Source organism: Saccopteryx bilineata, chromosome 4 (genome assembly GCF_036850765.1).
Source record: "Saccopteryx bilineata isolate mSacBil1 chromosome 4, mSacBil1_pri_phased_curated, whole genome shotgun sequence".
NCBI lineage: Eukaryota > Metazoa > Chordata > Mammalia > Chiroptera > Emballonuridae > Saccopteryx > Saccopteryx bilineata.
Window position 1 is genome coordinate 189793164 of NC_089493.1, and position 17315 is coordinate 189810478.

General features: G+C 54.5%; 1 protein-coding gene across 2 annotated transcripts in view; it reads right to left on the bottom strand.

The window, feature by feature from the left end:
- SLIT3 (slit guidance ligand 3) overlaps positions 1-17315 on the bottom strand; it is a 606305-nt gene that overhangs the window by 136519 nt on the left and 452471 nt on the right. For both annotated transcript variants that reach the window (XM_066273226.1, XM_066273228.1), the window contains exons 7-8: positions 12612-12683; positions 5415-5578 (exon numbers count right to left, since the gene is read on the bottom strand). In XM_066273226.1, the coding sequence (XP_066129323.1) occupies positions 5415-5578; positions 12612-12683 (236 nt within the window). The remainder of the gene's footprint in view (positions 1-5414; positions 5579-12611; positions 12684-17315) is intronic.

Here is a 17315-nt window from a genome sequence, read left to right on the forward strand (position 1 = left end):
GCCCAAGGACACAGTAGCGGCTAAGCTACAAATGACCATCATCCCCACACAAACGGCTCACGTGTATGGACTGTGCCCTACATTCCAGTTGCTGCATTAAGCGCTGGGTATATATGATCTCACTCCATCCTCATTAAAACCCATGACGTCGGTTCTACTATGATCATTCCCGTTATACTGACAAGGAAACAAAAGGATAGGAAATGTTAAGCAAGCGCCCCAGATGCTCTTCTTCCCATCTCCTCTTCCCAAAAAGACACCCCAAGTGCCTCTCTTCCCTGCCAGGCACCTGAAGGCCATCGGGGCCTCAGGGCGGGACCCAGGCTGTGTAAGCTGCCACGGAGAACTCGGGTACTCTTTTGTGAGAGCTGTGTTTGCTCCTTCCTGCCTTTAAAGAGAACGCCACCCGGGACAGTGCACAGAGTCGAAAACTCCGATGGCCTTGTGAGCAAGTGGAAATAAATTAATTCCGGCATTCAGATTAAGCATCCCTGTTGGCCTCTGGCCTTTCAAAAGGCAACAACAGACTGTGATGACAATGGGACTCGAGCAATTATGATGAGAATATAAATGAATGCGATTTAAATACCAGAGGCATGATAATTTTGGGAATGGCTATAAACCTAATAATCTCATTCTTGCAATGTCCAATTATGGTGTTTTAATTAAAGCCTCCTAAGGAGATGGGCGGCCAGTCAGACTTACCTTAATTATCTTTATACTTAGTAACTGTTCCCAAATTAAAAAAAAAAAGAAGAAGAAGAAGAGGAAGAAAGGGGAAGTTTCGTGTTTCCAGGGAGATGCCCCTATTTCTTTTTTAATAATAAATGAGAATGTTTGTTGAGAGGCTATTAGGATCAAACACTGTTCTACGCACTGGGCACCTTCAAAAATATTAAGATGTGGCCTCTTCTCACTAGGAGACAAGACTAATCTTCATGAAAAGATATCTCACACTCAAAGGCCATGGGCAGATGAGTGTGAGATAGGTGTACCAGATGTTTGAGCTCAGGGGTGTTCAAAGTGATTGACTCAGGAGGTCGAATGTTTAATCCCCTTCATTTACAAAGAGTGACTGGTAAAAACTTTCTCAGATTAAGCTACCAGAAAATTGACAAGACACATCTAGAATTTAACCCCCTCCCTTCCAAAAGCCCTTGTAGGTAAGGATGGAAAAGAGACCTTATAACTCGCAAAACATGAGCCAAGCAATGGCCAAAGCAGAACCCTTCCCCTGGGCGGTTATGTGAACTCTGATCAAGACAGGTTCAGGCAACACGGAGCAGGGGCTACAGACTCCTCTAGACCCAGGCCCAACCTTTCCCTTGAATCAAGAAAAGCTAACAGGCCCTGGCCGGTTGGCTCAGTGGTAAAGTGTTGGCCTGGCCTGCAGGAGTCCCGGGTTTGATTCCCAGCCAGGGCACAGGAGAAGCGCCCATCTGCTTCTCCACCCCTTCCCCTCTCCTTCCTCTATGTCTCTCTCTTCCCCTCCTGCAGCCGAGGCTCCATTGTGGCCTCTGCCTCAGGCGCTAGAATGGCTCTGGTTGCAACAGAGCAACACCCCAGATGGGCAGAGCATCGCCCCCTGGTGGGCATGCCAGGTGGATCCCGGTCGGGCACATGCAGAAGTCTGTCTGACTGCCTCCCCGTTTCCAACTTCAGAAAAGTACAAAAAAAAAAAAAAAAAAAAAAAAAGAAAAACTAACAGGAAAAAGAAAAAACTAACAGAGAAATTATTTCAGCCTTATCCGAAGGAAACCAAGTGGTCCAGTTATATATCATAGAAAAAAAAAACCCATTCTTAGTTAATAAAATAAGAAACAGTCCCTCACCCCAGTGACAAAGTCCCGGTTATTTCCCCAGAGGAAACAAACAGGAGCCCTCGATGGCAAGGAGCAGGTGAGAGAGGAGATGAATTGGGTGCTAGTGGATTTCTGAGTGCACCGGAGTGACCAGGAGCCCGCGGCCTCAGGGGAGAAGGGCCGGCTGCAAACAGCGGCGCTTAGGTCAGAGGAAGAGACCGGGGACCCGGGCAGGCGGGCGCAGAGAAGAGAGCTCTCTCCTGTCTCTGCCGTCCTGCCTTTGACGTATCTTCTGATACCGTCTCAGGGCCCAGGGAGGTTTCCTTTCCTTTTTTTAAAAAATTTATTAATTTTAATGCGGTGAGATTGATAAATCAGGGTACATATGTTCAGAGAAAACATCTCCAGATTATTTTGACATTTGATTATGTTGCATACCCCTCACCCAAAGTCAAACTGTCTTCCGTCACCTTCTATCTAGTTTTCTTTGTGCCCCTCCCCCCCTCTCCCCCCCTCCCCCCCGCCCTTACCATCACATTCTTGTCCATGTCTCTGAGTCTCATTTTTATGTCCCAGGGAGGTTTTCTGACACTGCCTGGACAGGTGATGCACACAGGGATGTCTTCCTCAGTGCCCCGCGCCTGCCTTTTCTCCCGCGCAGATAACCGCTACTTTTTAAGAGATGTTCTTGTACCGCCCCCACCCTCTTCTTGACTGAAGTCTCCCTCCTGCAAGTTACTGAGGAAAGAGCTTGAACAAGGCGCTAATACCACCCCGATCACGTCTGAACCAAACCGCTGCCTCCAGATGCCTCAGTGGGCTGCCTCCTCCAGCAGTGCGTGTGTGCGTATGTGTGTGTGTGTGTGTGTGTGTGGGGTCAGTACATGACCTTGACCTCATGGGTGTGCACAGCCTGTGTGCTCCATCCACGCTGCTTCCCCAACACCCTTTCCTCGGCCTCCCAAACGACCTTTGACAATTACGGAAGAGGTAGCACTTTTTGGAAACCGTGGTCATCCCGCATTCCGCTAATCATGGCGGCGGTTCCTTCATCATGGGTGGTCAATGCACCGGTTCCCCCAGACTGTTAACTCTGCTGTAGACCTTTCCAGAAAGGAGCCTTGCACAGCGTTCGCTTTTTATCCCACGAGAGCCTGGGAGGCATCGGAAGACTCCCTCATGGAGAGGGGCCCCAGTAGGGAGCTCCCCTAAATTCATACTGTGGTGAGCGGGTGGAGATCGATAGCATGATCGTGTCTGGAGTCTGTGGACTAAAAATTCTCCCATCCTCAGAAGATGCCTGGCACAAAGGGACAAGGATGCTGTGACAGAGAGATCTGACTGTGGGTGATGGGCACACAACACAATCAACAGTTCACATGCTGTAGAGATGTTCATCTGAAACTTATGGACTCTTATTGATCCGTGTCACTGCGGTTCAATTTATTTTCCTAAATAAAAAAAAGAAGAAGATGCCTGGCTTTGCACTAAGAAGCTACAGGGACCCTCCCGTAGGTCTCCTGCTATAAACAGGGGAGGTGACAAGGATGCTTCTATGTAACTATGAACCTGCTTGTGGGATCGAGCCGCTCTAGGGCAGGGAGGTTTGGGGCACTGGCGTGACCAGGACTTGCGGGGGTTTTGGACCCTGACTGCTGCTGGATAAGCAAAGTCTTGCCCCTCCTTTGACCGGACGGTGCCTTCGTGACGCAGCGGCGTTCGCGCAGGGTGCGGCATTAAACGCGGCATCCGTCCCTCCCGACGTGTTTTCATTTTCTCTAATTAGCTTTCATTAGCTCTTGGGTGACTCCTGCACTCCCTAATTATTTCTTTCACTGTGACTTACGCAGATATTGTCTCCTTTGCCTAATAATTGCTGTAATCACAGTCACTCTATTTGAGTTGGGCGCTTGTGTGATCAACGGTTTTATTAAATGTGTTTGATGGGAAGTGATTTCTAACGTGGGCGTCTATGGGAAATGATCGAGGTGCGGCTCTGTGAGAGCCGTGCGCGAGCGTGTTGGGATCACGGAGAACGTGATGACGTGGTAACACGACGGGGAGGGGCCGCAGAGAGCGTGGTGCCGCGCAATTCGTGGAGCGTTCTGAATAGATTGCAGACGCAGCCCGAGTGCAGAAGCAGGCCGACCTGCGCTCCCGGTCACCCCGGCCCCGTGCCACACGCCGGCTCAGCAAACCTCCGTCACTGAGGACGGTGACCCATCAGCCCCGCCAGTGCCACGCGCCCTGCTGCCCTTCCTCCTCCCTGCACGCCGAGTCCCCAAGACCAGCCTTTGGCGGCCGCTGGGACCCAGGTCCAGGACTGGCCTCCTAGAGATCAGGAATGCCTCTGTGAGGGAGTCTTTTTTTTTTTTTTTTTTTTTTAAAGGAAATCAAAGGATTAGCTCTACATTTTTGCCACCAGAAAAGACGGAGTGGGGAGGACTGGAGGATGTCTATGAAAAGCAAAAGTCAGGGCCCTGGCCGGTTGGCTCAGCGGAAGAGCGTCGGCCTAGCGTGCGGAGGACCCGGGTTCGATTCCCGGCCAGGGCACACAGGAGAAGCACCCATTTGCTTCTCCACCCCTCCGCCGCGCTTTCCTCTCTGTCTCTCTCTTCCCCTCCTGCAGCCAAAGGCTCCACTGGAGCAAAGATGGCCCGGGCGCTGGGGATGGCTCCTCGGCCTCTGCCCCAGACGCTACAGTGGCTCTGGTCGCAACATGGCGACGCCCCGGAGGGGCAGAGCATCGCCCCCTGGTGGGCAGAGCGTCGCCCCTGGTGGGCGTGCCGGGTGGATCCCGGTCGGGCGCATGCGGGAGTCTGTCTGACTGTCTCTCCCTGTTTCTAGCTTCAGAAAAATGAAAACAAAACAAAACAAAACAAAAAAAAAAAGTCGAACAAGCAGGCAAATTCCGGACTCGGTTTAAAAGCTACTCCGTCCTCTGGGAGGGTGTCTGTCTCTCAGCCTCCTTGGAGATTTGTGCCGGGTCCTGGGCCACACGGGCGAGTCTGCGGCTGCCATATGGCGACTGTCCGCAGATTAGGTGCTCATGGGGGCTCAGCACTTTCTGGGGACCCACTAACCCATAATAATGACGCTCCACTTATTAGCTCTTACCAAGTACTGTGTATGATGCTCAGTGCTTTGCGTACATTGTTTCACTTACTCTCCCTCCCATCCCTGCAGTTAGGTACTATTATTATAATTTCCATTTTGCAGACACGCTAGGTAACTTGCCCAAGTCACACCCTCGTAAGGGGCAGAACTAGGATTTCCAGCCACACAGGCTGACCCCAAAGCCTCCATTACCCTGTCTCCCCAATTCCTACGAGCAATTGGATGACAGGAACCACGTTTAACAAATGCTAAAGCACCTAACAGGTGCGAGTTTCCTTAGCACAGACGGACTAGGAGGCTTAACAGAAAGCGAAACAGGAGTCCTTTGAGCCTTTCCCTTTCACACATGACAAAAGCTGCTTTCTTGGGACCCCTCGAGGCACCGCAGAGATATTTAAGCGAGCACGGAGTGCTGGAATAACCGTGGGGGTCCCACAGCACGCTCTGGGCTGGGGGGGGGCGTTGCGCTCAAGGCCAGGGGTGGGGCAGCCTCACCTGGGCACACGTACTCCTTCTTCTGCACGTCCGCCACGTTGAAGCCCCTCAGGTGAACGGGAGTCATGCAGAGTGTGAACTGGCCGACCGTCCGCCGCTGTCGCAGCCAGTCCGAGAGCCAGGCCAGGTGGCAGTCGCAGTGCAGGTGGTTGGAGTGCAGGCGCCTGGGGAGGAAGGCCCAGAGTGAGGAGGGGAGGCAGTCGCCGGCCAGCCGGAGCGGGCCAGGCCTCTCCGTCCCTTTGTCCAGCGTGACAATCCTCAGGAGACCCCGGGAGCACTTCCCTCTGTGCTGCTGCGTTAGCTCGGGAGGCTCAGCCCTGACATGGCCAGGCCACACATGACCGTTACTGGCCCACGTGGGCTGCATCCCGGGGATGCCTCAGGGGCTCTGAGCGACTCACTATTTCTTCATAGTAATTCCACGCTTTTCTTTCCCACTCGGGGAAGACTCCGTGCGCAGGAGGGGGCCAGCGACACTATTATAGTGACTGTCCTGATTTGAGTCAAACTTCCTCAGGGGTGGCTCATGTGCAAATTTCAGGGCCTGAGCTAGCGCGAGGTATACAGAAGGCTCGAGACAGCTCCTCCATGCCAATGCCCCAGTCTATGGTGGCACTGGGGCTGAGATCTGAGCTGCTTTTACCCTTTCTCTCTCTCCCTCCCTAATGAGCCCCTGCATGTCACCCTGGTGAGCCCCAACCCACTAGCACTGAGTGCACCGGTCGGGTCGGGCAGGGCACGGAGAGGAGGTGTACCCTCTTATTTCAGTGAAGTGCCGTCCGTACCAGACCCCTGCAGTCCAGAACAGTCTCTCCACAGTGCCCTTCTCTCCTGCCCACGTCCAAGTCCACCTGGCACATCTGCTACTCTGACTGCTTAGGTAGCTCTGAGAAGACTTCCCAACCAGTTCCAGAACCTGGGCTTTCTCCTTCTAGTCGCTGTGATCGATCCCAGACCACTTTCTTGCCTTTGAGGGAACAAGACTTCATCGAGCAATCTGTAGGTTCCACTTCTGAGGGGGACTCTCCTGTCTGGTTACAAGGCTGGAATAGCCTTTCCACTAATGGGGGGGGGTCAGGGGGGGCAGACTAAGGCCATCCAGGGGCTTCTAAAGGTTCACCCCTAACGTTGCTCTATCAGGGGTTTCCAACTTGCACGTCCCCTACAGCCCTAGGTCACTAGAAGTGGTGGCAGGAAAGAGTTTCAGTCACATCAGCTTATCATACACTTGGCTGTCTGATGAAAATTTCAAACACCCAGTCCTGGAGTTGCTAACCAGCCAGCAGTATCTGGGGACTCTCAAGAGCTCAGTGTCAAGCCAGTCAATACTGAGTGGCAGCAGGAAACAGTGGCCCGGGCTACCTCCATGCTGAAGGGCTCTTGACCACACTCCACTTAGCGAAAGGTCAACATTGCGACACGCTGGCCAAGTGCGGCTAACGTGTACTGCCTGCCGGCACAGCCGCCCTTCCCCGCGTGGATGCAGACCCCCGGCGGGGCGGGGCAGGCCAGGCCCTGAGGGGGGTCTTGGCAGCCTCAGGGGACCCCAGACCCCATCCTATCCGATGGACTAAATGCACGTGATTCCCACATGGAATGCCACTTCTCCCTGCTGAACAAAAGTTTGAAAAGATTTTTCCGATTGTATTTTTAAATGTTTAATTTTGATGTTGTCATTTTCTTGTCGTACTCGAGAGCCAATATTTAAGGTCAAACGTGTTTTAATAGGCTCCTAGGTCCAAGACATAGGATCTATAATGGGCTCCAAGTAATTCAATGCTCTCTTTTGAGTTTCAAAGCTCAGAACATCCCCCCTACCCCAAACCATGCTGCTCCAGAAAGAGGTGCGACAGGTGGGACGGGACTCGGGGGACAAGATCCGGAGACGGGGGAAGGACTTCAGTTCTAAGAGGGAAAGCAAGACCTCTGTTTACTCAGCAAAGACGGCCACTTGGTGCCCGGACAGGGAGGGGCTTCAGGGTGAACTTGAGGGGCTCCTCTTTCCTCCAGAGCATGAGGACAGGGAGTTCCCGGGCAGGTGCAGCGGACGTGAGAATGAGCTATCTCCTGACCCAATGGCGAGCTGCCCGACAGAGGGGGGGCTCCGTGGCCAGACACGCCCCCCAGGTGCAAAGGCTGCCTAGGAAGATGGCCACGGCACATCAGTCCTGGTGACAGGTGGAGCAGGGGCTGGTGGCACGCCCAGGCTGGGGGCCCCGAGTTCTTTTGTGCGCCGGGAGAAAGGGCCTTTTAATGAGCGTGGGCCCGCGGGCCGGATCAATGCGAACCAATTCCAGTCAGTTCCAATCAGGGGTAAGAGATCAATGGAGGAACAGCAATGAGGTTTAGGTAAGTCAGATCCTTACTGAGCGGATTAATTTCCGAGATAATCAAAATGTCAGAGGTTCCTCTTTCGGACGATTCTATTAGGTTGGTCGTCCCTTGATTCCTGACAGCCAGCCCCATGCCTCCTCTTTCCTTAACCTTGTGACGGATGGTCCCTCTTCCTCCGTCTCTCTCTGTGGGACTTTCTCCTCTCCCAAGTGGACCACGGGAAAGAGGTGACCAAAAATGACTTGGGAGTCATGGGAAGGCTCTGGTCAAAACCCTGGGGCAGTTGACGGACTCAGTTCCCCCTACTGGCATCTCACCCACCAGACACACTGGGAGAGTCGAGCCGGACAGATTCTTTCAAGCTGCCTTTCACACCGTGTTTGGGAGAGCAAGCTGAGTAACAACATCCCAAATGCTAATATGAAAAGAAAAATAAGGATGTTCATCATAAAGTGTGAGCCTGCACACTGCTAGGAGAGTTTCTGATCCTCTAGAGCAAGAAGGGAACTCGTCTTCGTTACTGGGAACGATTTTGCTGGGCTGGGATGGCAGTGACACCAGGGAGGGTGGCCTCTCGTGGCCCTGTGGCCGGACGGAAGCTCCGGTCTCAACTTCCTCCCCTCATCTGGGCCGCGGTATTCCGTTTTTGTTTCTGCTGGACAGGATGAGCCCAGGCTCCGATGTGCCATTGCCCAAACAGAACACTGGCTCTGTGCTTGATGCCTTTGACTTTGGGGGGTGATTTCATTTCCCTCTGGGCCTCAGTGTTATCAACTGTGAAATGGGGATGTTAATGGCGCCCCTTCCCAGGGTTGTTGTAGGGACTGAGATGGTTCATGGCAAGCGCTCAGCGCAAGGCCTGGCACACCGCAACGTCCGACGCTGCTGTTGTCGGGAGGAGACTCGCTCCAGACCTGTCTCCCTCACCTATGGCCCTGCCTGGACAAGGCTGCCATCTCTGGTCCAGACACCAGGGCATCACGGTGGCTGGCGGCTCCTGCACGGTGTCCCGCAGTCATTTGCTGACAGAAACGCTGCATTCCCCACAGGCCAAGCCACCTTTATAGAAGATAAGGTGAATGGATACAAATGCCAATTTGTGAAAGGTGCCTTTTAGCCACAGACGCTAAATTAAATTTCCAGCAAATCCTTTTAGAGAGGGCCAGTGCTCATTCTCTATAAAATGTGGCTTTCTGAATTCAATATAAAAGCTTTCCTTTAGAAATCCCATTTATGACTTCCTTCCTCTCTCCTCTTCCCCCTTCTCCAGCACCAGGCCCCCACCCCTTTAATTACAGTGATGGGGGATTAGTCAGCTCATGTCTCTGGGGAGTCCCATATAGAGCCATCTCCGAAATAAACTGAAGAGAAAATGGCACAAGGCAGGGAGCAAAGAGAGCAGACGAGATTGATTGATTGATCTGAGCTCATCAGATGAGGGCTCGGGACCACGGGAGGAATGACAATAGAAACAAGGAGAATAAACTCTGCCACTCAAACACCCACACAAAACACCCGAGTCCCCGACCTAGCCCTGACCCCCTCCTGTGGACCCCGCCCGGTTTCTCCTACACTGAAAATGACGAGAGGGCAAGTAGCAGTCACAGAAGAGCAGTCCCAGGAGCCGGGCTGCTGACGTTTGCAGGGAAGAGTCATCTTTCTCCTGCTCCACCCACGTGCCCGAGGCCCCCGGCCCTCCAGCCCGCAGGTGGTTTGCCGGGGACTTTGAAGAGGTCTGTGAAGACCCAGCGGTTTCCCTGAAACTCCATCACCACGCCATCCCATTTTAAAATGGTGGCGGCGGCGGGGGGGGGGGGGGAATGGATTTTCTTGGCTAAATTATCGTATCCTATGAGGGATCAAAGGAAGAACTGGCCCTGGCCAGTTGGCTCAGCGGTAGAGCTTCGGCCTGGCGTGCGGGGGACCCGGGTTCGATTCCCGGCCAGGGCACATAGGAGAGGCACCCATTTGCTTCTCCACCCCCCGCTCCTTCCTCTCTGTCTCTCTCTTCCCCTCCCACAGTCAAGGCTCCATTGGAGCAAAGATGGCCCGGGCGCTGGGGATGGCTCCTTGGCCTCTGCCCCAGGCGCTGGAGTGGCTCTGGTCGCGGCAGAGCGACACTCCGGAGGGGCAGAGCATCGCCCCCTGGTAGGCAGAGCGTTGCCCCTGGTGGGCGTGCTGGGTGGATCCCGGTCGGGCGCATGCGGGAGTCTGTCTGACTATCTCTCGCCGTTTCCAGCTTCAGAAAAATACAAAAAAAAAAAAAAAAAAAAAAAAAAAAGGAAGAACTGGAAAATGACGCTGGATGCTGGACCCTGATTCTGCTTCTTTTGTGACAACTAGTTTGTTGAGTGCACACCGTGACCAGACACACCTGAGTGTGTTTCGTCCTCCCAGCAGCTCGGAGGCGTGCCCTCCCCTCGCTGTCCTCGATGAACAGCCTTGCGCCCAGGACGCGGCCCACCTCGCGTGCGAGCCCCGGTCTGCCTGGCTCCCGGCACGTGTCCTCCTCGGACACTCTGTATCCTTTCCTCATAAACTGCCCGTTGGTCTTGGCTCCATTCTCGCCTGACGGAAGGTCACCTCCTCACCCAGGCAGGGCTGTCAGACGTCATGGGCATCGACGACTCCCAGGGTGGCGTGAGGTGGGGAGGGCTTGCAGGAGCAGATGGCTGGGCTCACCCCCCAGGGATGCGAGTTCACGGGGCTGGGGTGGGGCTTGAAGTGTGGCTTTTCTAACAAGTTCTAGGGGAGGCTGATACTAGGAGCCTAGGGACCCCACTTTGGGGACCACTGCTCTCGGGATTTTCACACCTCTGTAGAGCCCATGTTGCTGAGGGGTCATGGATAAGCTGGTTGCTTCATACTTTTAGTCCAGATTTCTGGCTAAATAGTGATGATGGATGGTGATGACAATGACAATGATTGCAACAATAATAATAAAACATCATTATTATTTACTGTCTACGCCATGCCAGGCACTCCACACATGTAGCCTCCTCCGATACCCCCCACCCCGTGTATGGAGGATACAGAGGCCCCCCCAACCCCCCATCCCTGAGCTAATAATACAAGGCGCTGTGGGGAGCAGAGCCCTTTGCCTTGGCCCTAAATGTATCAGGTTGAAAGCTCGGTGGGGTGGAGTCTCCCCTACAGGTGATGTAAACACCGCGGAGGCCGGACAACAAGCAAGCGTGAGTATGAGCTCCCGTAGGAAGACCCTAACCACAAGCAAGGCGTGAGTATGAGCTCCCGTAGGAAGACCCCAACCACAAGCAAGGCATGAGTATGAGCTCCCGTGGGAAGACCCCAACCACAAGCAAGGCGTGAGTCTGAGCTCCTGTAGGAAGACCCCAACCACAAGCAAGGTGTGAGTATGAGCTCCCGTGGGAAGACCCCAACCACAAGCAAGGCGTGAGTATGAGCTCCCGTGGGAAGACCCCAACCACAAGCAAGGGGTGAGTATGAGCTCCCGTGGGAAGACCCCAACCACAAGCAAGGCGTGAGTATGAGCTCCCGTGGGAAGACCCCAACCACAAGCAAGGCGTGAGTATGAGCTCCCGTGGGAAGACCCCAACCACAAGCAAGGCGTGAGTATGAGCTCCCGTGGGAAGACCCCAACCACAAGCAAGGGGTGAGTATGAGCTCCTGTGGGAAGACTCCAACCACAAGCAAGGCGTGAGTATGAGCTCCCTTGGGAAGACCCCAACCACAAGCAAGGCGTGAGTATGAGCTCCCGTGGGAAGACCCCAACCACAAGCAAGGCGTGAGTATGAGCTCCCGTGGGAAGACCCCAACCACAAGCAAGGCGTGAGTATGAGCTCCCGTGGGAAGACCCCAACCACAAGCAAGGCATGAGTATGAGCTCCCGTGGGAAGACCCCAACCACAAGCAAGGCGTGAGTATGAGCTCCTGTGGGAAGACCCCAACCACAAGCAAGGCATGAGTATGAGCTCCTGTGGGAAGACCCCAACCACAAGCAAGGCGTGAGTATGAGCTCCTGTGGGAAGACTCCAACCACAAGCAAGGCCTATGAGCTTCCGTGGGAAGACCCCAACAACAAGCAAGGTGTGAGTATGAGCTCCTGTGGGAAGACCCCAACCACAAGCAAGGTGTGAGTCTGAGCTCCCGTGGGAAGGCCCTCAGCCGCTGCCTTCAGAGGAGCTCACAAAGAGGTTTCCGGCTGAGGACAGAGGCCCTCCCCAGGTGATAAGGGCAGTGACACTGCTCTGGGGGGGGGGAGCTATGGGGAGAGCTGCTTCCTGGGCACACACCTGGGAAGGCTGGGGCCCACCCTAACAAGAGCGATAAAGAACCAAGTTGTTGTGCTCCAGTATCAGAACGTCAGCTGGGTCAGATGAGCGGGAGAACGTGGTGGGTGAGGGCTAGGAGGGTGGGGACAAGGGGCGGCTAGGACCCCCTCTCCTCCACGGGCCCCCGCAGTACATCACTGTCACTGTCACAGAAGTGCCAGGGGTACGTGACATGAGATCAGGAAATGGTGGGTCATCACGTCCCAGGTGTGTATGTTCTGTGACCACCCAACACTAATAGACTTTCCCATCGCGATGGAAAACACAAAGAAGATTCCCACAGTCCAGGAAGTGTCCCGGGATGAAGAGCAGTGAGTCTGTCTGCTGCGGAAGGGTGGGTCGGAACCAGGGATGGCACCCTGACCTGTCCCCCCACCCGCCTTCGCTCACCGACACCCCCCTTAGTCAAGAGCAGAAGGAGGCGGCATTGGGAGGGAAGAACCATCCGGCAGGCGGCAGCGTGCTAGGTCCCACTCACAGCTCAGAGGGCTGCCCTCGGGGCCGTGCCTGCTGGGAGCAAGTGTGCGGCGGAGCAGGGACCTTTACTCACAGGGTTCGAATCTTCGGCATGTGGTTGAAGCTGGTGACCAGGATGCGGCTGATGTTGTTGTTGTTGAGGGTGCTGGGAAAACAGAGGAGAAAGGGACATGGTCAGCAGGGGTGTGGTCTGAGGGGCACTAGAACGCTTTGGGGAAGTGGGGAAGGGAAGGAAGTGGCTGCAAGAGGGACCATGACCAACAGCCACGGGGCAGTTGGTGGAGCAGCTGGTGACAGGTGGATAGCTCTCCCGACCATGAGGGAATCCATGATTCCCTTTCTCAGGTGGGTCCCTCTTCCCCTCCGCTGCTGCTCAGTACTTACTGACTCAACTGGAGCAATGGCACCGCTTCCTGAAAGCCTACTATGTGCTGAGTGCTTCGTTTCAATAGCTCTACTCCTCACCCCTGCAATGCCAGTTACATACCATCGTCCTCATTTCAGAGAGAGGGAAACGGAGCTACGTCATTTTGCATCGTACCACACAGTCCCACAAGGGAGGCAGTGCCCTCTGTCATACACGAGGAGGCTGAGCTAGAGAGGTCCAGTGGCTTTCCCAGGGACCCGCAGCTGCTAAGCCCTGGAGATGGGATTTGAACCCAGCTCTCTCTTGCTCCAAACCCCTTGTGCTGCCCCGTGTGCCTACGTCCTCAAACAGGGTGCCACGTGGGAAGGTTATTGTGACTCCTCCAGCACGTCTGATCTGTCAGTGAGCCGGAGGACAGGGACTCAGCATCCTCTTCCCTGTGCATCTCCGTGACCATGGATGGGGACTCCCCCCTCCCCGCAGGACTCAGCGCTGACTGGCTTCTTTGTAAGCAAAAAGGCAGGAGAGAGATGTGAGCTCCATTAACGGGTCAGAGTAAAATCAGGCTGCCAAAGAATGAAACTGGTCCAGGCGTGTGCAGCCCCGGGCTCCCCCTCCCACAGGAACCGAGGACAGCGGCCCAGGGACGGCGTGGCAGTCGAGGAAGCCAGCTGCCCAGGTGGAAAGGGTACGTAGCTGGCCGGCCTGTTCCGACCAGTCAGGCAGTGGTCTTTGCCTTTGGCTCTCAGGGAACGCCTTCTCTTCCCCTTACAAGGCTCTCGAATATTCTCTATCTTGTGCATTACCTGACCTGCACATGGTTCAAATCGAGTCTTATGTAGTCTCGGTGTGTGGTCTCGGGCTCATTAGGAACATCTCTTGTCTACAGGTTCCTCGCTGGCGGATGGAGTCAGGTAATGGGACCACCTCAGAGACGGGTGACAGGCTTAGCAGGCAGGATGTCCTCGGTGAATGGAGGCTCCCATCTTACTGACATGGGTGGACAGAGCACCTGGCCTGTCTGGTCATTCCTGTTCCCCCCACGGGAACATAAACAGAGCATCGTCCAGCACTGCGTGCCTCCTGCTCCCACCCACACAGGACTCCTTTCCCCGCCCTGGTGACCCCAGACCGCAGCAGGAGTCCAGTGACCACACCCCTCTCTCGGGCTGCTCCTTGGTCCCCCCTGCCCTGCTTGGCATTTGTCTGGCCAGTAAGACTAGGAGGGGCTCTGCTGTCACACAGGCACCGAAACGAATCCTCTTCCTCCCCTCCCTCCCCTGTTTACTGTGCAGCTACCATGTGTCTGGTGCTAATTTTAGGCGCATCACGTGGTAAAAAGAAATGAACAGACCAAGTTTACACTGCCTGCTTCTGCCCACCCTGCCACTTTACTAACGTACCCGGGCAGATGCTGTGCATTTTATGACGTTCAACAGAGCTGTTTTGCTTTATGCGGCTTATATTTTCTATGAGCATGTGTGTGTGTGTGTGTGTGTGTGTGTGAGAGACTCTGTCCACTCAGGAAGCACTCAGAACATCTCATTAGACAGGGCTGAAGAACCTGTCACTCCTGTCAGCAGGCTCTCTCTCCCGCCTTGGCAGGGAGCTACCTGGGGGTGGAAACTATGCCCCCCCCTTTTCTGTCAGACCAGAAATGCCTTCATTCCCCCTTCTATCCCTCCCAGAGTTCTAGACCCCGCCTGTGGGGGATACCGCATGGGGGTTGTTGACTACACAACCAACCGAAAGTCTGAGCATCCTCCTCATCTCTCGAAGGCAAGCAGCAGAACGCCTTTGCAGAAGAGCGGCTTCCTTCTGACGGGACCCGGCCATTCAACACCAGGTTGAATTCCCAGCCATCCCTAATTTAGCCGAACAGACAGCGCGGTTATATGCAGGGCTTCGACTAACTGCATCCGGCAGTGGTCCGGCAGCGATGACTTATTAATGTATTACCACACTGATATTTAAATGTGAGCCGTAATGAGGGCTATAAAACATTTACGATAATAGCAATTATTCCAGGACCAAACTGACTAAACACAGTATTCACATTCTCATGATGTGCTGCACGGGGCTGGCCGGGCCCGCGATGTCACCGGGTGGGTGACCTCTTCGATGCCAAGCTCCGTGGCAGCTAGAGTTTTTGTTTCTCTAATAAACACAGATTTATTTGATTTCCAGCCCTGGCAGCTTTGGCTCGTGCAGGGAGTGCTGCGCTCTCTTTGGTGCGTGGGCCCCTGCACAAGCAGCTGGTGTTCGATGGAGGGTGTGTCGTTGTCATGACCCCAGCACAGTGGAGCGGACCTGGTGAGCCTGGGCCTCGAAAGCAGAGACCCGGTTTCGATTCCGGCTCTGCCACGTACGGCCTGTGCAACTCTGAGTGAGTGTTCTTGGTCTTATTGGGTTTCCTCCCTTGGAACATGAAAATAACAATACCAGCGCCGCTCTTACACAGCTTCGGTGGGGATCAAACGATAGGGTACTAATCATCATCTGTATTAACTGAGAGCTTATTCAATGCCAGGCAGGCACTGGGCTAGGGGTTCTACCCGTACCAGCTCACGGGGTTCCTCCACCACCCTGTGAAGCGGGCCCTTTGTGACCGCGTCCGTTTCCCGGATGAGGCCAACGGGGGTGCCAGGATATGGGTCCAAACAAGCCTGACTCTGGGAACGATGCCTCTGTGCGTTGTCTATCGCTGCTGGGACAGGTCACCAATAATGTAGTGGCTTAACACAACACAAATTTACTCCTTATAGCCTGGAGGCTGGATGGCTAAAATGGGTCCACGGGACGGCGTGTTGTCCTGGGAGCCGCAGGAAGAGAGTTTGCTTCCTTGTCGTTTGCAGCATGGTGACCGCTCCCTGGCTCGTGGCCCCTCCTCCCCTGAGTCATTCCGACATCTTACTTCTGTGGTCACACCTCTTCCTGTTCACTGTGATCTCCTGTTTCTTTCTAATGAAGACCCTTGTGATGGATGACATTTAGAGCCTAACCAGATAACCCAGGATAACCTATTTCCTGCCCACAATACTCAGTCCCATCTGCCAAGGCCCTTAGATTTGGAAGTTCCTGGGATGAAGACATGGACGTCTTTGGGGAAACATGATCAGCCTAGAAAATACACTTGCTTGTGAAGCACACGGCTTGGCTCAGAGGCAATGGCCAATAATTATTAGCTATTATCACTGTAGCTTGTTGGTTAGTCCTTTACAGCTTAGGACGCAGTTTCACATTCGTCTCCTCTGATGCTTGGAGCATGCTGAAGTCGGAACTGTGATTCCCATTCTACAGATGGGCAATCTGAGTCCATAGGACGCAAGGGACCTCCCGGGGGAAGACCAGGAGCTCCTGGGGGGTGGGGTGTCAGGCCTTGCTGTTCTTTCTTTACACCAGTTCCTCCCCACCCGCCCACTGCCCCCTGCTCCAGCATAGACAAACCCCGTCACCGCCTCTCAAGGACCCAAAGCTGGAAATACCTGAACAAGCCTCCTATCATCTCTTGGTCTAGAATGTTTAACCCACAGAAAAATAACAGGTTTGGTCTGACAGTGACGTCCTCCCACCCCCACTGGATGGCTCGTTCAGACCGAGCGAGGGTGACCTCACCACCGTCACCGTGCTCACCTCCACGTCCTGGCAGCGTCTGCCAGACCAGAGTCTAGGTTCCCTCCCGCTGCTCTGTCCCTCTGGAGACATTTTGAGAAAATACGCTTTATCCCCAAGTCGCCCAGGTTGGAGGTTTTCCCCCAAGTAAATGCTTTCAACTCAGTATTTTTCAAGTTCAGGGTCAGATTAATCGTATAAAACTTCAGGACCGCCGTGGCCTCCCCTTTTCTTGTCCTACCACAAGCTACTGAGTCGGCATTTCGGTACGAGTTGGAAACAAGGCGCCCCGCCCCCATAGGACGTCAACGACAGTCCACCTGCCTCCCGTTCCTCTCTTACAAAGCCCTTCCCGTCGCACACACTGCGCTCACGTTGAGACCTCCACCTGCCTCCCGTTCCTCCTTACAAAGCCCTTCCCGTCGCACACACTGCGCTCACGTTGAGACCTCCACCTGCCTCCCATTCCTCCTTACAAAGCCCTTCCCGTCGCACACACTGCACTCACGTTGAGACCTCCACCTGCCTCCCGTTCCTCCTTACAAAGCCCTTCCCGTCGCACACACTGCGCTCACGTTGAGACCTCCACCTGCCTCCCATTCCTCCTTACAAAGCCCTTCCCGTCGCACACACTGCGCTCACGTTGAGACCTCCACCTGCCTCCCGTTCCTCCTTACAAAGCCCTTCCCGTCGCACACACTGCGCTCACGTTGAGACCTCCACCTGCCTCCCGTTCCTCCTTACAAAGCCCTTCCCGTCGCACACACTGCGCTCACGTTGAGACCTCCACCTGCCTCC